This window comes from Taurulus bubalis (genome assembly GCF_910589615.1).
Source record: "Taurulus bubalis genome assembly, chromosome: 8".
In the NCBI taxonomy this organism is placed as follows: domain Eukaryota; kingdom Metazoa; phylum Chordata; class Actinopteri; order Perciformes; family Cottidae; genus Taurulus; species Taurulus bubalis.
The window spans coordinates 9,102,035-9,127,277 of NC_136596.1; the positions used below are offsets into that span (position 1 = coordinate 9,102,035).

The window sequence follows — 25,243 nt, forward strand, 5'->3', positions numbered from 1 at the left end:
CTTTCTTGTCTTAACCCCTTTTCATGATGGTGATCATTTCATAATTAGATATTTTTAATATATGTCTCGTTGGGGGGCCGTTTCCAGGGATACAGCCTAAGCTGCAGGGCGGCATGTGGCTAACTGTTACAGCTAAAATATCCCCAGGTGATTTTTCATTAACTGGTCATAAAAGAGGAGGCTGTGCCATTACAAGTGGCCTCAGATCTTCTCCTCAGAGCACTCAGAGGTACTACCCAGAGAGCAAGACAAGGAGAGAAATATGGAAGTAATATTCTGTATCAAAGGAATATTGAAATAAACTGTTCTTTATTTGCTTTTCTATCTTGTTTTTTCCCTAATTAAAAAATCCAAACCCTGTCCACGGCAGTGCTTGTCACAGCTAACCCTGCTGTTTGCCGAAGGAGAGCTGCAGACAGACTCTGTGTCACATGGCGCCACCAGCCTTTTCTTTTCACCTTGAACTCGTCAGCTTCCCACCTGCGATTGCTGCCAATTATGTTTGTGTGAACACAAAACTAAGCTGGAGGTGCTGCCACTGGGATTTGAAGCAAGCTACAGCCATTGTTAAATATTTAATCACTCTGTGTGTCTGGCATTAAATGAAAGTACCACTGATCATCGGAGCTTGCAGAACTTCGACATCCCGATCCATACTGTAGCTACACCGTATTAGTACATGACAATGTAAAACACAGACTTTATGTGGACTGACTTTGGCACGATTGTCAGGTTCTCGAGCACACCAAGGATTCTGAGAGAGCGGGATCATCCATCAACGCAATATACTGCAGCATGACAGAGAAACTACACAGTGTCATGAAAAATGGCAAACGGCGCTATACGACAGATATATGAGGTCGCGACTATAACAGAGGGGATCAGCAGCACAATAATTGATGGAGTCTTTCTCAGTTTTCTAATCAGTCTCATCACACTTGCTTGAATTTGTGATTTGTGATATGCACAAAATGTGTGATCTGCTTTATCCGAATGCATAAACAATGCAACACTAATAATAATATAAATGTATAAACACACACAAGTTGGGAACAAAGTTTTTCCAAAGTGCCGTACAAACTTATGTAAAAAATGCTATGCTTTGCCCAGAAGTGTACTAGTTATATATATATATATATATATATATATATATATATATATATATATATATATATATATATATATATATATATATATATATATATATTCAGTCCAACTCATTAGGACAGAAACAAATATATTCCTTACTATGCAGAAGGTTTTATGACATTATTGTTCTACTATGTTGGCCACAGCAGGGTGGCACAGGGAATAAAGGGGCCGTCCTTGGCAATTGCTGATGTAAAACATGATATGCTCACTTACTAATGCCGGTGTATTTGGTGATATTTCCACATGTAACACCTGCATATTGCTAAGGCTGCATTCCTCTATCAATGGGGCAGAAGTTCTCAACCCTGCACCTCTGAACCTGGAGTCCTGCTGGTTTTATGTCCTACCAGGTACGTAATTGCATTCGCTTGGTGTCCGAGGTGTAAATCACTACCTGATTAGACAGCAGGAATGAAAACCAGCAGGGCTCTGTGTCCTGACGGTGAGGACTGATAACTACCGGGCCCAGGTGAGACCTAAGCATGGCTGTTTTCTAACTTAGAAAACATAACTTCCTTCCTTCTTTTCATTCTTTTTTGTTATTAGTGAGACTTTAAAAATAGCTTTCTGTGAAAAAAAAAATAGCATTGCTCATAGATGTAACCATTTAACCGGATAGAGATCTCCTCTTCTGCCAATTCCCTTTGTGCTTAAACGTCATGTACAAGAAACCAGCATTGTGGTCGGTGAGAAGAGAAAACTGATTTGCATGTCGCCAGGTTTCTAATCAACGTAGTCGTGCCTCGTTTCGTCACTGCATAAATGTACTGCTGTGATGTTACTGTGAGAAATTTAGCAGCAGCATAAAACTGAGTGAACGATATAAATGAAAGCTACAAGTTGACTTACTAAAACCGGTGATGTGGAGCATTACACCTACAATTTTCTGCGATCCGCGATAAGTGCCAAATTACCCTTTAAACCCGTCTTTCTAGAGAGCAGGACAGTTTGCAGAGTTAAGATCAGATCTGGAGACCTTTGCCTCAAGATTTAGAGAACGCTTCTAACCTTTGGAGTTAATCAGAGTAAACATCAGTTGGTACCCAGAAGGGTACTTGAAAATACAAATTGTGTATCTGGAATATGCAAATGCTTGTGGAATACACTTTAGCGGAGCATTTACATAATTTTCTCAGAGAACATTTTGTCAATACCAGAGTCCGTAAGTAACTGCTAATCCTCACGTCCAGCTGCTTCTGTGTTTCTTCATTAACACATCATTTATATGCAAGTAAACACCATCATGTTTCATACAGAGCAAAGAAATCCAGCTTTCACAATACAAACAGTCACTTTTTCAAATGTTTGATATGTATCTAATGACATTAACATCAAAGGCTGTGCACATAATGCTAGATCAGTGTTGTGATGTGAAAGAATGATTTGAGCAATATTTCCAATATGTCCAAATGTAAATACAATTTGGGACAGAATTATGAAACACAGCCCTATAGAGTATAAAAACATCCTACATTATTTATTTTCTCTCAATTCGTTCCATAAAGATATTTAATTTCATTAGCTTTACAAAAGTTGATATTTAGGTCACTGATGGAAAGTTATCTTGAAGGAGTCGGCAGACTTTTTATTGAAAACCTGCTTGTATCTGAAGTTTAGATAAGTGAGTCTCTATTAGACACGCTTATGTATCCTTGTCTTAAGACTGATGCCCGGTGGTTATAAAAATACTTTTCACTATAACATCAAAGTATTCAACATCAAATGTATGTATAATTATGAACATAAAAGAAAACGCATAAACATTTGACTGTGAGTAAAGAGAAGAGAAGAAGATCATTCTTTTGAGAAATAACTAAATCAGTTTGAGAGAAAAGAGTTGCATCTGTTAATATACTGTATTTAATTGGGGTTATATTAACATCACTTTGAGAGGAAAAGTAAGGAAAGGGGCAAGAGAGGAACAAGAAAGAGCGTGGCAAAAGGGAAAGGAACAAGGCAGAAGAATAAGAAACTAATTATCACAAATTGTGACCTGTTTTCTGCAGCATCAATGAGCATTAGGAGGAAGAGGAATGCAAGAAAAGAAGCAGTCAAAGACAATTAACCGCTGAAAAACAGTACCCTCGGCATAGTGGGTCAGATGCTACCGCTGCGATGGCCCATTTATGAAAGTAAAAACTTGGCATGTAATGCTGCTTTACTTCATCTTAGACTCCTCTGTTAAGTAGGTTTTAACGGCTTTGCAACAGAAACTTGGTGCGAGGAAAGAGTGAGACAAAGACAACTGTAGGGGATGCTGGGGGACAGAGGGAGACAGACTTACTTTAGCCAGCAGCGCCAGACGTTCCGTGGCTGATTTGAAAACTGCCGTGTGCTGCTTCTTGTAGTGCTCCTCTGTCTTCTTTTCTGTCTGAGTGCAAACACACAACATTCACACACATGTAGATGAGTATCGGAGCTTGATATTTCAGCCTAATTACGATCAGAAAAATGAAGGAATGACTGACGATATTGATTGATCTTCCTACCTCATATTGTCCTGGACTCGGGGCCTCTATCGATTCTTTGTTGTGGAAGAGGGAATTGCGTTGAGCAGTGGAGCCAAAGCCTCCCTTCCTGGTTCTTTCTAAAACTGCCTTTTTAAAACTCTCACGGGCTAAACCTTGCTCAAACATATCGTAGGACCCTGGACCTGCACAGAGTACAGAAATGTGAGATTATTGTGTTAATTTCTGTATGTTTTTATATAGTCCTTCTCTTCACTGTCCTGAGATGAATGGGTCCCAGACAACACTAAGGAGTGCTTACTTTCCCTCAAACCTATTCGCTCTGTCCAAACCTCTACGCTGATGCAAAAGGAATTCACGCAAACATACAGTGTCGACATAGACATTACACCCATGTATCGTAGGTGTCACTTTGGCTTAGCGTCATCAGTTCTGCCAGTGTGTAAGTAATATTGGCTTCTACTGAAAATGACACCTGCGCTACACCAAATTTCATGTGGAGACACTAATGTGTTACGACTACATTAATAGCTCTCTCCTCAAAAATACACAAGAATGGCTGCAAGTGTGAATGCCGGCTCAAAATGTTTAAAAACACACACACAAATTGTAAAACTAATTATAAATACCATGGCTAAAAGAGCCCTGCGTACTAAGACTTAAGAAAACACTCACAAGCATAACCACAAGCAGATAAAGAAAACACTTTCATAAATTTGATGAAAATGATACAGTATGCAGATTTATAAACATGATAGAAATACAGAAAGCACAAGTAAACACAGAAATGCAAAAATCTGCAGGGCAACACAAATGAGAAACATTGGTGTGTTGCTGGCAAGATCAAAAATAAGTTTAATAAATAATGGACTTAAAAATGAAATAATAATTGAAAATATTCTACGAGACTTATAAATTAGAAATAAGAACTAAAAATGTAAAAAAAAAAAAACAGGTCTAAATGTTAGTATGGTGGCAAAGTCTGAAGGGGTTTTTGATACAAATGGCTGCTGTTCAGTGTAATATATAATGTACAATACAGCCTCAGAAATAAAACAAATATACAGAAAATAACTAACCACAGCAGTATAGGTAAGGTCCTTTCAGTTCATTTCAACATGTCAATACAAGCTGCACAGTAGTACTTATTCTTAATTATGACTTATTAGATTGAATATAATGGCCATGCCAAGTTACTTTTTGAGAACATGTTGTTTTAAATGAAATAGAAGGAATCAGACTTTAAAACAGTAAAAAAAAAAGAAAATGCTAACAAATGCTGGCATAAGTTGACACTAAAATGTCAAGTCTGACATGTCATGGATATTAAAAGACAAGCCTCAATTATTGACTATAGGGGTGTGATCCATGATACAATATATATTTAGTGTGTAAGAAATGTGTGCAAAGTAGCGCTGTACCGAATATCATTTATTTATTTTTTTACCTACAAGACTTTTATTGAGGTTTTCAAATTCAGCTTTGAATGACTGTTGTCACATTGTATGACTTCATCACCCTATTAAATTGGAAAAATGATTTTGTATAATTGGGATTATATAAATATCATGTATGGCGCTGGTAGATTGCTGGTAGACCGCCCCGTTAACACAGGTGCGGGCCTCCCCTTGTGTGCAGCAAGCAAACTAAGCAAACATTAGTTTTGATGTCACAAAACATTTGTTTTTGAAAGGCTAAACGCAAACAAATATAGATAGAAGCTAAATACTTTCGTTAAATAAAACATGTGAATTTTGACAAATGACTAAATCTATATTTTTTCAATAAATGTTGACTACTGACAATAGATACATTTACAGAGATGACGACTAAGAGACGCATCGCCCGCTGTTTGTATTATCAATGTCTCTGTACATTATCAAGTACATCATTGTACTTATAATACTTTTTATAATAATTCAAATGTCAACGTTTTGAATGAAGCCTCAAACTATTCGTTCCAGCCCTATTCTAACAATGATATATTTCTTTAAAAGCAAAACTAAACTCCATCTGTAAAATATAACTACATATACCTAAAATATGCCTTTAAACAGCACTAAATTGGACACAGCATAGATTGGCCAAACACAACCTGTACTGACCTGGTGTCGAGCATGTTTTGTGGTTCTGAGTGAAGCGCACTGCAGTGATGCCAAATGGGCTTTTCTTTACGCCTGAGGCTTTCTTCAGCAGCTCCCGGGCACAGCGTGGGTCATTATATACACCAACAGGAGGCGCTACTTCTTTCACAGGGCTAAACCTCTGATGGAAGGAGATAAGTGGGAATGAGACAGAAAAAGGATAGAAAACGACACTGAAACAATAAATATGCACAATTAATTGCACTGTTGATTGATGAAACTGAGATCACCACAGTGTTTTAAATAATCCATTTATTTTCTCTAACAACTACCCATCTGGAACATTAAGACAAATCCAGCTGTGAATATTTGCAACATTCACAGGAACAAAATATGGCATCTCACATTCAGAGATACCAAGCAGAGATAGGAGCTGAAAAATAAATAAAAATCGAATTAACTCACCATCAGCCTTGTGGCGCTTTATTGCTCATTACACACCAGAAAGCAAAATTGGCGAATGGATGATGGAAGGGGCCATGTTTTTTAAGAGTTTATCCCTAAGAGCCATTTTAAGACATCTCAGGTTCAGCTTGGCATCGTCAGACTTAGCTAAACTTTGAGGCTCGAGAGATTTTTGTTGAACTAAGCCTGACTTCAAGAGGGCAAACCCTTTCATAGTTCCTTCCTATTTCAGTCGGGACCAAAGTGGTGAGATGAGGAGAGGGAAGATGAGACGGGGTAAACAGCACCTCCAAATCAAAAATAATGATGCACACGATTTGTAATGTAAGGTTTGTAATGTTCTTTGACTATTTTGCTGATATCAGAGCTGAATCAGCACTGCAACTGCTTGCCAGCTTCACTTCCTGGGTAGGAATGTGTTCATCCAATTACCTATTACAACAACACAGGCAGTCATCGGACCAAAGCAAATAAGTTGCCTTTTCAGTCAAAATTACTGAAGGTTTTCTGTGTTTCAATGTAAGTCTGAAACTATAGGAATGATCTTAAATGTAACATTTTTCTTTTTCTTCGAAACCAATCATTGATTTGCACTTTCTATTTAAACAAAAAGCAGCCTATGGAAAATTAGTTGTGGGGTAATGAAAATAGTGTTAGTAATGCACAGTTGAATTATTGAGCTTTAAGTCAAAAAGGAGAAATGAGAAAAGAAGAACAAGTAAAGACGTGCAGTGCAGCTGGGGGAGGGAATGGAGAGGAAATAAGTAAATGACTGAGAGGAGAAATGTTTGAGTTAGAAATGGAGTGAGTGTTTGAAGAGAGGAATAAAAGAGGAGCAGGAGTTACAAGACAAGCTGTTTTCAAGGCCAAATAAAACTGTGTTCATTCAAAGTCAAAGCTGGGGTTTGTGGCCATCTGTCAATCCAACGATGCCCAACTGGCTTTGATAATGTCTTATTCATGGGCACTTTTTTTTTCTTCTCTCGAACTTAGAAGCGGAGCTTTGTTTGCATTTCACATACAGTATTACAGGAAATGCCAAAAATGAATACCTTTGATTACAATGCCAAGAACCGACATGTTGTACATGCAAGGGGCCTCTGTGGGCTCCTCCGTGATAGAACGTCTTGACATCTGTTAATGTGGATTAATGGCGCCACAGAGTGATGGAACAATAGAAGTAGTGTAAGTGCCCACATGTGCCTCTGGCACCAAATCAAACCTCTTTTTCACTGTTGAGATGAGTTTAGACTGGGGAGTCACATGGCGTGGTTAAGAAGACGCAACGGACGGACTGCGTCGCTTCGACAACCCAAGTTTAGCGTCACTACACAAGGATCTCTACGGATTTCAGTCCCAAAAAAAAAACTGCCGGCTGACCTCGTACACTCTTAACTCATCTCATCGGTGGTGATTCCTTTGTACCTCCATCTGTACACTGATGTGAACAATAATAGACCTGATAACTTTACTACATTCATGGGGCTAAGTTGCATGTTGCATGTTCATTACACTCACTTCCTGACGATCGGAAAGTTATGCTGAGTGGTAGATGATTATTTTTATTTTAAGTTTTCTGTAAGACTCTACAGACTCAGCTGTGAATAATTATGCACTTGCATGACATTTTTACTGTGTCACCGCAAAGAGTCACATCATACACCCCCCTCATCCCCCATTTACATAAATCCATTTAATTTAGGGTTAAGAAACCCACATTACTCTATCAAAGATCAAACTTAAAATCGAAGAAAATAACAAAGACAAAGATTAAATGCATGTTATTATATTAACTTTGTTCAAAGCTTTTTTGTCACAGTTGAGAAGGACATAACTCTAATAAGAACATGCATGTGGTCTGGGGCAGTGGTTCAGCTGGTCTGGTCTGCAGGACTCACCATCAGCCCGGAATGACAAGACGCGACCAAAGCGAGGAAAATGTTCAACTTCTCAATTTGATTTAATGAAAATATGGTGCCGCTTGAACCTGAGATAGTATCACAGTATGCCAAACACAGAAATATTCCCTTTCACACTCAATTAAAAACCTAAACGTGCATCTTAAGGACACAAGATAATACAACACACATAATAATGTTATAACTTCAGCCTTTTTGAACATAACATAAAAAAAACGTTAGGAATGAAGCGAACTATCACAAATAGTCCGATGTGTAAACTCACGCAAGTAAATTGTGTTTTGAATGCAGCATTGAGGAGTGTGTGAATATTCAATTCAATTCAGTTTATTTTATATAGCCCAAAATCACAAATTAAAATGTGCAATCTGTACACATAACATCCTGTCCTGGGGCCTCACATCAGATCAGGAAAAACTACCCAAATCAAGATAGTAAAAAACCTTTCACAGGGAAAACAGGAAAAAACCTTCAGGAGAGCAACAGAGGAGGATCCCTCTCCCCGGATGGACAGAAGCAATAGATGTCATGTGACCAGAATGACCAACGTAACAGAGTTACAGCACATTACATGACTATGACTGAAATTGAATGAACGGCACTCTGCCCCATTAAAAAATCCCTTCAAAATAAAAGCACAGGATATTTTTTTTTGCCCATGAAAGGCCAGTGACAGACAGACAGAAAACAGGTCCGCGAATGACTGAAAACAGCTCCGCGATTTCATGGCTTTTAGACCACTGGTCTAAAGTATTTGCAAAATCAATAAAAAGATTTTAAAAGAAAAAAAGAAAAAAAACACAAACTTCGATATGAACGCAAGAGCCGCATGAAACCAAGCAAAGAGCCGTATGCGGCTCGGGAGCCGCTGGTTGGCCAGGTCTGGTTTAGAGCATAAGCACGAAATCTCTCCAGATTAGGACCAACTGAAAAAAGACACTCGCGCACAGAAAAAAAAACATAATATGGACCTAAACGAGGTAAAAGATGATTAGAGGAAGATCCATCATTCTGGCTGAAGTCCAAGGGAAAAAGAGTGATATGAGTGATAAACGTATTGATATGGGCACCTATCCAATTATTTGGGCTGGGTTAAAAACAATCTTGGAAATTAAAAAAGAAACTATGGTGTGCCTTGGGTCTTGTGGACGAGGGGAGCCTATTCAGTCCTACTGCGAGATTTGTCTCAGCAGCACATCTTTACAAGGATTGACTATATTTTTATATCCCATTTACAATGTCATGTACAATTGGCAACACACTTGTATCAGATCATGCTAGGATGACAGTATAAATAAATCTCCCAGATGGAGATTAAATTCCTCCTTCCTGAGAGATGATGCCTTTAAGGCCATTTTAAAAACAAAGATTGATCATTTAGTTCAAACAAATCAGCAGGTACAACTTTAGAAGCATTCATAAGGGAACGTGTAGGGGACATTTGGATTGTTCAGTCAGGCAAACGCATTTCAGGGAAACTATTGGGTTGTTAGATAAAGCAACAGGAATCCATGGCCAAACATATAGCAGTCCAGCCTTAGGGGACAAAGTCAACTGACATAAATCACACGTTTAGAACATTTATTTTGAAGGCCTAGTCTTCATGTCGCACTACGTTACACTCCTTGTCATCATTCACCTATTCATACCCATTCATACCCATTCATACCCATTCATACCCATTCATTCACTGACGGCCACGCAAGGTCCCACCTGCCCATCAGGACTCGAACTAACCATTCATACTCATTTATACACGGCTGGTATATCGACATGTCGTGGAGCCAGGGATCGAACCGCAGATCCCCTGATTGAAGGATGACCCCGCTCTACTACTGAGCCACAGTCGCTCTCTGCTCAGCCGCAGTCGGGGGCTCGGCTCTTCTTGTCTGCATGTCAAAGAGTCCTTGGGCAAGACATTAAATCCCAATTGCTCCTACCGTTGGTGTTTGAATGTTTGAATCTAAAGTGCAGGTGGCACCTTGTATGGCAGCCGCTGCCATCAGTGAAGAAATGAATGGATGAATGGCTGAATGTTGACATGCAGTGTACAGCATTTGATTGTGTGGAATGGTGTTATATTTTTCTGATGCTACAGATCTTTAGTTTTGGGCAGACACGTATAAAATAATGTCCTCATCTTTTAATGTTGGTCATGGGACGCAGCCAAGCTTGCCGCTCTCTCCTTTACTTTTTTCACAATAGATTCTCTTGTTGCAGCAAATTTTAAAGGAACCCAATATTCCATGGGGTCAAGGCTGGAACGTGACACACAGACTTACAATTTACACTAAAGATATGTTGCTTATTGTTACAGACATAATCCACACCTGCCCTGCTAAAAACTAACAAATCCTTTTCCAAGTTGTTCTGGTTATCGGCTGAATTAGAACATTACATTACATTTCATTTAGCTGATGCTTTTATCCAAAGCGACTTACAATAAGTGCAATTCAACCATGAGTACAAACTCAGAACAACAAGAATCAAGAAAGTACAATTTCTTCAATAAAGTTAAACTACAAAGTGCTATCCGTAAGTGCTATTTAAGTGCTACTAAAGTGCTACTACGACACTACCTTCCTTATTCAAGGTGTAGTCGAAAAAAAATTGTTTTTAGTTTGTGACGGAAGATGTAGAGACTTTCTACATGTCTTTAACTCAGATCATTGGTTACTTTATTTGCTATTATTTATCTTTTATCATATCATTATTTTCCTTTCATGCAGTTGTTTAAGGATTGTCTTGTTGAGATTTTATATAAAAGGTTGTGAATCACCAAGGGAGCAGACGGTCTGGCAGAGACACAAGGGACTCAAGGATGAAACAACAGAGGAGAGAAAAGGATACAGGAGTAGGGTGGAAATAGAAGAAACAAATATCAAGGTTAAAAACAAGTGATAGAGTGAGAGCTAATGGATAGATGGAACGGAGGGGGAAATAAAGGGCGGAAGAGAAACAGCAAGGAGAATAAAAGAAAAGGCATGTTTTCACCAAGTGTCGAATTGATGCTTTGATCTAACTAAAATGCAACGAGTCTCCTTCGATTTTCTCAACAGCCATTCATCCAACCAACCTTACACTTGGAGGGTGTATTGCTGAGAACCAAGAAAGTGCAGCGTTGAGTGCAAGCTCTTGAGATTGACAGGACACAACTATTAGCAGTGCTTTATGTATACCCTGTGTAGTGTATTGAGAGGGGACCCCTATTAACCATTGCACCGCTGCCACGGCATGTTGGGCACAGCTAGCTATGTTTGTGTGACATGTTTTGTTGCAAAAGCTACACTTTTAGGTGTATTTACGCTAAGTGTATTGATCAAGACTCAAAGAAAGGCAGTGTTGAATGTGGAGTTCTTTGGATGAGTGGTTCTAAAGAAAACTGCACCGAGCATTATTAGAGGCCAAGCAATTGGCCCATTCCGAGCAGCCATGTTTTCAACCGGCACTGCACTTGTATTAGGAAATTGGGAAGTCAAAGGAGAAGAGAGAGATGAGAGTGGGGCTATCCAGCTGTTCCTCTTATCTTCCCCTTCCCTCGTTTCCTCTCCATCCGTCTGTAGGGTAACAGTGTCAGATGGAGCCGGACTCACGGGGAGACGAAGATCTAAGAAAACTGTCGTTCTTAGTTCTGCATGGGAGAAGACTTCTGACACGTGCACACACACACACACACACACACACACACACACACTCACAGAGTTCCTCGGTGGGTGTCAGTGACGACATCACAGGGTCGACGCACGAACACAGCATGTGGCCAGGGAAATTAGGTCAGAGCAAACTGACACACACACACACACACACACACACACACACACACACACACACACACACACACACATCAAATGAACCTAAAAATCTTGCATCAGTTGTTTACACCAGGAAACTACGAAGATGTTTCATGTTTCAAACATCATTAACGTATTCCCAGTGTGTGTGTGCATATAGATGAAAATGTGTGTGTGTGTTCATTTGCATGCATGTCAGCAGTACTTAAAAACCTGTCTGTTATGTCTATATCTATGTTCTATATAACGCGTATGTCTGCATTTGTTATGTGTGTGTGTTTGAGTGTGTGTTAACGTACACTGTCATATGTGTATCAGTGTGATAATTAAAACATCAGTCAGAGAGATTCACAGGAGTGAAGTTACGGGGCAGTGCCACAGAGGAGTTCAGCTATTCCTGAGATGTAAAACTACACATTTTCACATCCTTCATCTCTGCTCCTCTGAGCCTCTTAATAAACTCATCTTCACCCTCATCTGAAGAAACCCTCCACTCCCAGCACATCAATTAAACAAGCAAAGCCCGGCTCAGTGTCTTGGATCTGTAACTTAATCTTAAATATTCCATATTAAAATCTAGTCTCCTTTGAGAAATTGTAAATTGAATATATTTGCCTCCCATATATTATGTCTGAAAAGTCTTTTCAATATGATGGAATTGTTTTCTGTGTGCACAGTGCATTATGTCGAGTAACACCACAACATCTGTGGATCTAATTTTGTTTATCTTTTCTTAAAGCTCAAGCCTGATCTGTATTATCACAGCACATGTGGAAGCTAAAGATGAATTACTTCCATGCGTAGCTGTCCGTAGCTTCACGAGATTGCAAAGCTACTCGTTACAGACAATACGAGGTACTGCTGTCTCTTAAAGCTGCACTTATCAACATTCTTATCAACAATGAATCAAATTACTATGTGCGATGTGACAGGTGCCACAGAGAAATACGACCTGACAGCAGAGCTTTCCTCATTGCTTTTGTTTTATGGCCCACAACCTCACTGTTTGGTTCAGTGTCAGCGTTCTCATCAACCTCCTTTTAAGCCACAGCAGCAAGTTGTTTGGAATATTAGATTTTCATTGATCAGTTAACCAGAAACACGTTGTCAAATGAATCTGGAACTGTTGTAAATGGGCAACACTTTGCTAACAAGTTCGCCAAATGAACTTTATAAGGACGCATGTCGATACTGTGTTTACAGTTTGTTGCACTCCCAGCAAGTGGCCAAAACATTAATGATTGCAGGTTTAAACAAAAAGCCTTCGGCCCTATACAAACAATCTATAGCGCATGATCTAATGTGCAAGTGCATGTAAGGCGTGTCCAACTTCACTTTTGGTGGTTTAACATAGTCTGGGCACAAAGTAACGTGCAAGGCGCAAAGGGTTTGTATTTAGTCTCTATTGGATAAATGAACTTGGACTTGGCTAGCACTTTTTTTGAGCAGTGAAAATTATCTTTTTGAAAAGCTAAAAAACAACATTATATGGATTGGAGCAAGATTTCTGTTCGATGCTGTGAATTTTGGAAATTATGCATCCATTTTTTTAAATATTTTTGGTATTTTTGGACTTTACAACGCTCTGGAGTTACATGCCAGTGGACCCTCTGCCGCTGCCGTTTCCCAATCCTCTTTGCAATCAACAACTCCATTTGACATACAGTATCAGCAAATGCACCGATAACCTATTTAACATGTGTTGGCGCCACAGGGGTCGTTAGGGCGCAAATAATCTTCTGTGCTCCCACAAAACGTATTATACATTAATGTTTTTATTAAATATGGTAAACATGTCCTCTGGAGACTGCATTACGCACTTCCGGTGAGACAGCAGCCAAAACGCCGCCGTTCAAAATACCATTTGTGGACTCATCATTTTGTTCGAAATATATGGGTGGAGGAAGCCTCTAAATGTGTGTGCGAGAGGAAATGTGCTGCTCATGGCATTAGTCTGTGGCTGCCGTGGGTCCTCGCTGTTGCTGGCTGTGAGCGCTGAGCACTGGTGGGCCGTCAGAGCCAGCTAAGCCTTCTCTGCTGGCCTAAACAGAATCACAAAGTTATAGCTATTTTATTTTATTATAATTATTTTCCCTATTAGCTTATTTTCTCATTGCACAGCTCCTGTCTTCCTCTGTTGTTCTGCTGCAAGCCTGCAGTGCTGCTTCCATTGCAGCTTTTTTTAAGGAGAGCTCAGTTCCAGGACCTGGTACTGGAACTTAAGCATACCGATAAACTGTACAACCGCGTCATTGAACTGTTTAACAAAGAGAGGAGGATGTTTTTTGTCTATAAGTGAACGGCATGTGGTGAGTGAACGGCTGTTTGTGTTACTGTTTTGTTTTTACATCTTGTTACGGACAGTATCCTATAGCCTATGTCTAGTATGCACACATGTATTGCGTTTTGTTTTGTGTTGTTGCTTTGTTGTTGCTTTGTCTCCCCCTCCTGTTGTCTTTCTCATACTTCACAGATGTACACACCTGGTTCCAATCATCCAATCACCCCACCTGTTCCAGATCTCCAATCAACCAGTCCCCCTTTTAATAGTCCTCTGTTTGGTAAAACTCAGCACTCTGGGGCAGCTCTTTTTGAGTGCTGACTGGTTGTGTCCTGGTTTATGGTTTGTCTTTGGTTACGCCACCTTTGTTTAAACTCTTTTTCTTGTTAGCAGCCTACTTTGGTTTTGTTGTTGTCTTTGTCAATTCCTTTTGTTGTGCGCACAGGGTCAATGAGGACAGGTAAGATACCCTGGGGTTTACATATTGCATACACGTAGGTTTACTTGTTGTTAATGCCCTAGGTTAGAGTGAGCACCACCCCCTGTACTTTTGGGTGCAAAGCACCTGTAAATGGGGGAGGGTGGGATGGGTTTTTTGTCAAGTTCTTTTCTTTGGTGCCACTGACGATCCTTGTTGTTCCCTGTGTTGCGTTTTTGTAAATAAATACTTTATTGTCATTTACGGGTCCCGGTTTTGGTGTAACCGTACCCTCACTTGTCTAAATCTGCTGTTTTTGTATTGCGTCCCACTCCGAGCCACCACGGGGCGTAGCACATCTGCAGTCGTCTTTAAATCATAAACAAGCCACGGCGCTGCTGCCCGCGTCGAGTCGGGGCTGGTCCCGCTACCCGGGAGCTAGCTGCTGCAGCTAACGCTGACAACACTTTTTATTTTTGTGCTGAATTTTCAGCCTTGTTTACTTGAGCTCAAATAGTGCAGCCGGCGGCAGCAGCTGCTACTCGTGCCGCGACGCCTCTCACCCTGCAGCGGTGCCACCCCGCTTCGAGAACCGATTGGGGTGACTTGTTCTCTTGAGTGTGCGGTGTTTTCGTGCTGCAGTTTTGTTGGATTGTTTTGTTATAACTAAATGTGACTGGTTCTTGTTGACGTGGACTACATGCATTATCCGTTAATGACGCCGCATCCCGTCATGTGCGTATTTATGTAAACTATATCAGACGGCACAGAAGGCCCAGCTCAAATGCATGGCCCCGCCACTGAGTCTGATTTATGTGAAAAAACAAATGCTTTGGTCTAAAATTAGCAATGAAAGTTTTGCAGCGGCTTTAAATCAAAACAATAGAAAGGGGAAAGCAAGAACAGCAAACTAAAATAGACCCTGGTAAATGGAAAGCAATGTGAGGTACAGCACAATTCACATGGAAATGTACGCACAGGCTCACACACAGAGCACTAAATGGCTTTACGTCTAGTTCTGCTTGCATTGTACCTCAGTCTGAGAGAGGAAGGGGCATGTGACCTTTGGCAGGTTACCACTGGGCTTGGCAGGCTTCTCAAACTGACTTCTGATGTAGTACTGCCCCGGACCAGGAACTCCCTGATGGGAAGCAGAAATCAAGAAATGTTCAGTAAGTAGTCAAATGCTTTGGTAATACCACTTTTCATGTAGCTGTATTCATTAGAAGACAAGGAGCGAGCATGAGAAGGTGCAAGAGGCACTGAGAGGAGAAAAAAGGACAGAGTTGATTTCTTTCTGTTTCTGCGGTAAGTGACGGGCACACAGAGGAGGTAAAGACTATTGTGAAGATTAAGTAAATGAAAGACGCAGTAGAGAAATGAAGCAATGCCAGATGAGTGAGCAACTTGTGAACACAGACAAAGAGCAGTAAGAAAAAGCTGTTTTCTCTCTGTGCTCTGCAATGAAGTCAAATGTTTGTTTTTTTTAAACAGAGACTGTAAGAGAAACTAAACACGTGTGCATGTCTGCTCTTTTCAAAGTCGTGGGAAACATGTCATGTGGCAGCCCAAGACTACTGCGCCATTTCAGTACAGTAATTACTGTAACTAGCAAACCGGCACACCACACCTCACACACAGTGATGCAGACAGTGAAAGGTACAGAAACACACACATTTCCACATTCTCTCGTGCAGAGCCAGGACATTTTTGTATTTGTGGTAAACCCACAAGGTTGCTGGGCCAGGGGAGGTTTAACTAGGGCTGCAGTAAAACAGCATGGATTTCTGTGGAGATTGTTAGCAGTTAGACCCACATCTTGAGGTGGAACAGTGGTGATTAACAGCACAATATGTCTTCGCCGTGCCTTTGGACAGCTCTATCTTTACTCATGAACATTGACTACAAAGTCTTCTTGCCAGAAAAGAAGTTTCTTGTCGTCAGAATCTGAAAAGGCACATACAGACATAGTATGCTGATATACAGTTATGCTGCCACGGAGAATTATTTTTTGAGTTCTTTTCAGACCAAACTCAAAAAAAATATGCAAATAAATTGCACGTTAAATATAAAAATTTAAAAACATCTGTCTCTATGGGCCTAGGCGCACAGAATTTGAAACGTTTGTATTCTGCAACGCAGGGTTGCTTTCCGCAGCTGTTTTGTTTTGCCGGTACATTTTTTTTTTAATAAGAAACAAGCCAACCAATAAAATAATTACTTTTGCTCACGCGAAAAAATCAATACATTTTCAAGGACGCTAATCTAATAATTCTGTTCATAACGCCACACAACGACAGACAAATTTATTGATTGATCCATTCGGTCACTCTAAATAGTGTTGTCTCTGACAAACCAAGGAATGATTATAAAGAGAAACATACAGTACAGTTTTGAGGAGCCTACAAAAGAGGGGTCACATATTTTGCTGTCAATATAACATATAGAGAGAACGATTCATTTCCAAGTGCATTATAGTTCATGTTTTTCTATGGACGTGTGTGTGTGTCAGAAATGATATGTAGTTGTTGTGAACGGTATACTTTACAACCTGACCATATAGGATAAATGATGGCGCACATCAATTATTATTATTATGTATTATGTAGGCCATGTATCACAAATAATAAACATACATCCATATTATACACATACATATAATTCAGTCCAGTCGTTTATGATGAAAACCAACGCAATGAAGCTCAGCCCTCAGTCAACACAATAACATGCTTCTTTGGCCCCACCTAAAGGATTTCAAGACACATTTTAACTTTTCTACACAATATTTAATACTGGGAATAACGGGCTGTTTTCAGTATAGAGTTGAGTATCGGTATATTATTTCTCTTAAAAACAACGACGACAACCATGATTGTGTGACGGTGCGGACCTTTAATTTTAGTTGACATGCAAATATTCTTGTTGAATGCAGAACATTTTTTTCCTGTATTTTTGTTTTTTATTGCGTCTCCTGAGTGAAAAGGTATTCAGGATGAAAAGTATTTTCCTGGAATAAAGACGCAGAGAGCAAGGCTACTTTCTTTCAGCTCTGTGCCAGACTTCTCAAAGACATTTAAGTTGTTTTTTTCCTAAAGTTTGAAGTTTTCTTCTGTGTGACAAGTTGAGCCTACACACCTTGTCTCTGCCATTAAAACATATTGTGTTACAGTTTCACTCTGGGGCCTTTGAGTAGAAAAATAAATGTTCTCTCTTACCATCAGACATGAGGATTCATAACAAATCTCCATATTTGGCAGATTGAAACTCCTTTTGAGAAATTATGAAAACATAATGAAAAAAACAGTATTATTATTATAACTTGTGTATTATAACTGGATGTATAGTATCTGTCTCAGTTGTTTACTCAGTTTTAAGGTCGATCATAGCAGATCCAATTCCAGATCCTTTTTTTTTCTCCTTTTCTGTATAGGAGAAATACTGCTTCTCAGTTGCTAAAAATAGCAAGCGCTGCAAACATTGCATCATCCATGATAATGTTAACATGGAGTTTACTAAATTCTTAAGACAAACTGACAGTGAACGTCATATTTACACGGTAATATCCGACATTGCAGTGGTACAGCTGCACCTGGGTTGCTTTTGATTGCAGAGATACACGCGATAATGGTTTGTTAAAGTGGTTCGCTCGTTGTTGCCCTTGCCGTGTCAGAATGCCTGTTTAATGGGGAAACGTACACACAGGCTCTTAAACTCTATGGGACACCAGCAGCCCCGAGCCATTAGAGGCAGACTGTCTGCTGATCTCTAGGAAGTAAAGGTGTTTGTCCTGAGTGTCCCCACTGTGGTTAATGACCCATCTGGTCAGGTTATGCGTGTGTGGGAGCACATGTGAGTTGAGGTGCCAGGTACTAATGATGACGTATGGAGGTTCAGCCATCACGGTAGGGGGTCCAAATACAGCATGGCGCACACATACAGGCATACACAGGAGGCCAAGTTGCTGATTCAAAGTCACAGGATCATTTATAGGATGTCAGATAATATTTTTTAGCAATTTTAAAAGCCATATATTATTTAAATAGGAGGTAGGACGCACTGCAATAAGATGTCATGTACAATGAACTATGCATGATAACATGAACTGAAACTAAACTAAAAGAGAGGGGAGGCGGCGGAGCAAAATGTTCAAGGAAAGCGAGGACGAGAAGTGAGAGGCGACGGTGCCCGTCCTTGACAGAAGGGACACGTTCACCTCTCTCTCCACAAATCCAGCCCCACATTTTTAAGACTCTGCCTCACTCCCTCTACCCCGCTGACCGGCGAAATAAAGCATCACAGAGCATTACTCTGCCGGTACACTCAAGTTCATACGCAGGTGAGTAACTCCCCTCCGCTCAACCAGCTCCAATGTATCATTCTGGATTTGTATGTGTGATTGCCAGTCTGACTACATCTTATGTTCTACTGCCCTCTATGGGTGAACAGATGATGAAGTATACTCAGACAGGGAGGAGCGGTTGAATCACTTTCCTCTTTAATCGACTGTACTTCAAGAATGAATCCAAAGTACTTACCTTGATCAGTTCTCAGTGTAAATCACTCTCTAGCTCCAGCTATCATGGTTCATTATCAATCTGCCTTTTTCTATTGTATTCATATTGTGTTCAGAATCTGAATCAAAGTGCAGTGAAGGGAGAGGACGAGCTGTTTAGCTGCCAAATGAAAATGATGTCTTCTTAAGCATTAAAATACTTCTGAAACATATCAAAGCATTCAAATTGAAGAATATGTGTTTTAGTGTGATTCTAACTACTGTGTACACTATACTAAAATAGACTGAATTTGCAAATATATTTGGGTCAGGGGTCATGCACACGAGCTACAGCATTCCTATGCAACACAGAGCTATACTGAAAGTGTACACTGGACTTGCATTGATCAGGTGGCCACGTTTACCATATCTACTTATAATAATTTGGTTTTAACAGTGCAAGAGACCTCCCCATTAAGTGTTTTCTCCAACAGAAGTGGCGCTGAGTCAGTGAGAGGACCAAACCCTCACCCAGTTTCCCTGACTTGTTATAAGTATGTTGGATACCCTTGGAAAGACATGGCAAACAATGCTTGGGGTGGAGCTATAGATGAAAAAAAACATTAGTAAATGAGTATTAATAAGTTTGCAAACCGTGCAACACATGGATCACAAGAAAAGTTAGGGACACTATCCAGGTCAGTCTCTAAACCCCAATAATTCACTGTATACAGCCCCTCAGTAATGGCAGCTGTATGGAGCCTCTTCCTTATCTGTATTGAAGAGCGTGCTCTATCAATTTAAGAACATGATTTTTTTATTTCACTTCCAGTTTTGTAATGCTCTTCTTCAAAACCCTGTCCTCACACTCATATAGCCCTTGCTTGTGCTTGGATTTCTGCTCAAACTGTATGCTTGAACTCAGATATGTTCCCGCTTTCACATATTTAATGAGTTCCAGCATCAGCTCTTCTCCTCACACTCGGGCTGCTTCTGTGTGCTCGTGAAACTCTTGGGGTGTTTTTGTCTGCTGTGTCTGTCTTTTTCTGCCCACTGTTTGGACAGATCAACAAGGTTTCATTGAGTTACATTATGATGCGTTCAGGTTCTGTGCAGTAAATATTTGTATTCGACAAAGATAAATGATCTAGAGTTTTGTACCCCTGGTCAATATAGAAGGCAAGGCTGGGGCCTTCCATATCGGAGAATATGTTGAAAGACGTGTATTTCAGTTCAAAAACATATAAGCATAGTCCAATATTCTCACAGATTGAACTATAATTAAGTTGCATGAAGTATAATTGGGTTGCAACTTTAATAAGGTGATAATAAGTCAATGTTGTGCTTCTGAGCTTGTTGCACAGCCCCCAAGTGCCCAAAAATCCAATAATGCAGGTTTAATTGCCACTTGTGGTCACTGTGGCCCCTGTTCAGCAAGTTACATGGCTCACTGTCCCCCACAGGGGCAGAGCGTGATATTGATCTCAGTACACTGAAGCTTTTATCTTTTACATTTCTTATTCATGTAAGCTTAGCATGTAGAGCACCACATGGACACAAACACTCGCCAACACAAACACATACTCGCCTTCTTTTCTTCTTGCTTGGGAACCAGTTCGTGGTAGCGAGGGATGAAAAGCTCAGCTCGGCCTTTCTGCTCCTTTTGAAGGTTCACATTCTCATAGTGCATTTCTAGTTTTCTGAAGCAGACGGAGACAACGTCAATGTTTTTGAGAATAGAAGGCACGGGCAGACAAATAGAAGAGATACAAATAAAGGGAGAGACAGAGAGTTGTTGAAAAATATACAAAATAAAAAAAGGATAACGTAGGAGAAATGGGGAGATTCAATATATTGAATGAGGGGAGAAAAGGGAGCTGGGAGGAGGTGTAATGGAAAAAGTCAATAGGAAGAGATCAACAAAGCAAAGGCAGGTGGGCGATAAAATGAATGACTGGAGAAAGAGGAGTGAAGGTGAGAAAAGAAAATAGGCTGAAACAGCATTTTTAAATCATTCCCATAATTACTGATACGTTGGCCGTCACCAGGGTGTAAACAGTATGAATACTCCCATGTAAACCTTCCCCTCTATCACTTAGTCGATTCCTTTATGCATATCTGAGCCGGGTGTGTGGCCAAGAATGCAGAAGTGTTTAGTAGGGGGGCCATCAATAGAAATGCTGGTTGAAAAATTCATTCATTCATTAAAAAATGTCAAACATTACGTCCGGGTTGTCGGACCAAAGCAACAATCCTTCTCTGTGGGAGCTCAAGAGCAGTGAATTTATGAGATCAGATGCCTTGGAACATCTAATCAAACCAACCTTATTCCATGATTCAAAATGTGAATTCATGAAGGTGGATTAATGGTTATCCATCAAGATCACTTCTCACTTTCTCAGACTCACAGATGATGCCGCATGCTTGTTTAGCTCAGTTCCGAGAGAGAATTTAAATGCCAACCGTCTTCTAACCTATAATTTTCTGCAAAAAAGTGTATTTCAGAAAATGTCAAACTATTGCTTTCACATGTTGCCGCTGTTATGATATGATGATCAGCTTTGTTGTTCATATGCCAGTGATGCTAAACACTCATTTAATACTGTCCCGTGATAACTAATACTTACATCTCAGGGTAATACTGTCCGGGGCCTGGTCCTTCCTCCACTGTCGCCTCACTTCTTTTCCCTGTCATGTTGCCAAAGTGGACTCCTTTATACTTCTGTGCAGAACTCTTCTCTGACTACAGGAGAAAGAATAAGAGAGAGAGAAGAGACAGACACAAAGAGAGATGAGGTGAGGAGTGGAGCAAAGAGAGGAGATAGAGAGAGACAGACGAGATAACAAGAGGATAAATGAATGAACAAAGACGGAGAAAATAGAATTGACACATTCACACTTATCTGGTTACTCTTCCAGCCAGAGCTCATGAAGTTGGGCTTGAATGGAATGTAAAGTTTAGCCAAATGCCAGAGTATGTCAGAGATCTAGGGGAGACCCTCCGTCCCTTCTTATCTCTGTACAGCTTTACAGCTTGCTTCCTCTACCTCCGGCCTTTCAGATAGGACCAGTCCACTCTGCAGTTTGACTACTGAGAGAGGCTGTGTCTGAAAATGAGTTGGCCAAGTGTCATCGAGCACATTTTGTAGATAATGTGTGAGATTTTCTCAAAAATGTATTGCAAGGTGTGCTGCAAAATAAGATTACTGGTTTTTGAATCCCAATCCATCGTAGTTTAGTGTGCTAGCATGCTACCGCTTGCTGATTAGCGCCAAATACAAAGTACAGCTGCCTCTCATTTTCCAGGTATTTGGTCATTACCCAAATTGTTAGACAAATCACAGGGGTAAAAATAATTCAATGTAATTGTGAAGCATAAAGAACGCCTGGCACTGGAGTTTTTAACTGTGGGAAGTTTGGAATTTTTAAAGACCAGACTTAACTATATGAGAACCAAATCCTTATTTCCCCAATTTACTTAAATTCGCATTCCTGATGCTGAAAGAAGTCTAAAGTTAGTCCCTCAAAAACGAAACTATGTTGTACTAAAATGAAACAAACGGGTAAGAAAAAAAGCTTCCCTCACTGAATGACAAAAAAAAAAATCAAAGCATCCAAAAATGCCCCCTTTCTTTTCTAACTATTCCTTGACCCAGCTGTCTGTGTCTATTTTGTGAGGCAGGTTATGCGAGGATTGGCAGGGAGTCTAAAAAAGTTTTTAACTGCATGTGGGCACGTCTCCTTATCTCAACTTCAACAGTGACTGGAGGACGAGATCTGACGCTCTGTTCCCTGTGATCTTCCAATCCAGTTTGGAGGAAGGGAGATAGGAAACAAGGATGTTCAAATGCTTAAAGTTAAAAAGGAAAAAACGAACTGCATCTGCATCGCACGCAGACACATACGAGCACCTTGATGGTATCGCAGCTGGCATTGACTTCAGAGGCAGAATTTGCCTATTTCTGTCAAGGATAGCTTTTAAAAACAAAACAGAAACACAGCAAGTGGGTATAAACATATTCATTAAACTTTAATAAAACGGAATGGCAGGCTATTTATTATTTAAATGAGAATACATTTTTGTCGGTATGGTCGCCTGTGGGCTGGATCCCCCAGGCTGAAATTGTTGGTGTGCTCTCGACAAACATGCACAACACTGCATGGGTTTGAACATGATTCAGGTTGTATGAGAGGATAATCTTTCCCATGCTTCTACCTCACATCTTTGTCTCTGTGTAGTGACTGACCAAGACTTGATTTCTAGGGTGTTCACAGACAAACAATTAAAGTATTATTTTGATAGTCTCTTCAAAAATAAAACACTTTTTGGCAGAATTATGTTCATCCATCCGGTAGAGAATAAATGGAAAGGAGAATAAAGCTCCCCTTTCTCTCTCCCCTTTCCAGCAAAAAAAATAAATAAACGGGTGGCAACCAAATCATAACTCTTGCAACTGACTTTGGTGTGGGAACCATTGATTGATTCCCCAGTTAGAAAGTGCTGCAATGTATATTTTTCAAAATGTCACTTTCTAAACTGATTTGTGTCCAATATGCAAACACAGTATAAGCTCCATATCACCATCTGGTCAGCTGCATTATGAGCATCTGACAAATATATAACTACACAGCCAGAACTAACACAATATCCTGTGATGATGCTCGTTGTAAATTAGCCGGAGAGCATTTTACTGCATTATGCACATGTTATTTTCTGCAACAACATGGGCCTTTACCAATGTACCAGCTAATAACTATCCTTATTCCAGCATTTTAGTCTGTCTTTAACTCTGAGTAGTAAGTAGTACGTATCAGTCGATGCCGTAATACAGACGTGAACCATAAATTCAGGGTCAGTGGATGAAACAGATTAAGATGTTTATGTTTTTCTCAATAACATTCAGACAGAAAACAAACTGACGCTCTTTTGATTTCTGCCCAATGTCTTATCATTCAAAGGTTGCCCCGGCTACTTTGAAGCTACGTCTTCAGACAACCAATTGATTCTGCCTCCCCACACTTCTGAACTCAGTCGGAGCGTGGGGCGGGAGAGGTGTTTGAGTTTAAAGAAAAGAATGTGCTAGATGGAGAGACGGAGGGGGGAGGATCGACAGAGATGGAGGTTGAACTTTCAAAAGGGAGAGCAACAGAAGTTGGGACAGAAAAAAAAGAGCTGAGGATGGATGCACTGCTGATGGCCCTAAATCACAGTGTGCCACTGTGCCTGCGCCAGTGGGTTAACACAAGCTCGGCCAACACTCAAGGACGCTGTTGACTTCCTCTGGTCACTAACAGATGAAAAATAACTTAATTGAGAGCCAGACCAGCAGGCGTGTGCATTATTTTAAGTGAATATTGTAATATAGCTTGAAGAATAATTACTAATGGCTCTCTTTGTTGGCATGTAAAATGGATGAGTATCCGTGCGCTGTGGCTTTTTTTTTTTTAAGTGGCGCTGCATTCATTAGCTATGGAAATGGGTTTTGAGCCAACTGAATGGGGTGGGGTGGGGTGGGGGTTCAGCAGTGCATTAGATCTGCAGAACACTAATGGACCTCGCCTCACAGGCAAAGTAAGTACACTCCAACACACACTCGTACAGACTAATGAAAGCACACATGCGTGCAAATGAACACTTCACATTCTCTGATGGATGCTCATTCAAACTCTGTCTGTCTGTCTGTGTCCCCTTACCAGCAGTGGATCGTAGTAGGCTGGCCCCAGGGTTGTGTCCCTGGGGGGGGGCGGCTGCTTGAGGAACACACCCAGAGCGCCCTCCTCGTAGCCAAAGGCCTGGCCCGGGGAAGGAATGGATGGGATATTTGACTGACGAACAAGTCGGAGACTTTTAGCCTGCAGCCACTGCGCAGAGAGAAAAAGCAGAGAAATAGACGGGGAGAGTGGGGAGAGAAGTCAGGGTTAGTGATGGAAAGGATGCCCTGGCTTACAAAGTAGCTGAGCACTGCCTGGGGCCAATAAAGTGTGAGTCTGAAGGAGGGACAAAAAGAGAGGGAGTAAGTGTAGGCAGAGGATAATAAATAAATAAAAAGGGAAAGGGTGGAAGAGACAAGGAAAGACAGAAGTAGAGGTGTAGGAACAATACCTGTAGAGTGTGTGTGTGTGTGTGTGTGTGTGCGTGTGAGCGTGCGCGCGTCGGTGTGTGCTATTCAGAT

The 25,243-nt window shown here is 40.5% G+C and overlaps 1 protein-coding gene across 1 annotated transcript in view; it reads right to left on the minus strand.

The window, feature by feature from the left end:
* The window catches only part of stpg2 (sperm-tail PG-rich repeat containing 2), a gene marked incomplete at both ends in the record, with an annotated part of 51,130 nt that overhangs the window by 23,422 nt on the left and 2,465 nt on the right, over positions 1 to 25,243 (minus strand). Inside the window, 7 exons of the mRNA XM_079222607.1 lie at positions 3,437 to 3,523; positions 3,642 to 3,805; positions 5,726 to 5,885; positions 15,612 to 15,719; positions 20,659 to 20,770; positions 21,698 to 21,813; positions 24,765 to 24,932. Of these exons, the coding sequence (XP_079078733.1) occupies positions 3,437 to 3,523; positions 3,642 to 3,805; positions 5,726 to 5,885; positions 15,612 to 15,719; positions 20,659 to 20,770; positions 21,698 to 21,813; positions 24,765 to 24,932 (915 nt within the window). The remainder of the gene's footprint in view (positions 1 to 3,436; positions 3,524 to 3,641; positions 3,806 to 5,725; positions 5,886 to 15,611; positions 15,720 to 20,658; positions 20,771 to 21,697; positions 21,814 to 24,764; positions 24,933 to 25,243) is intronic.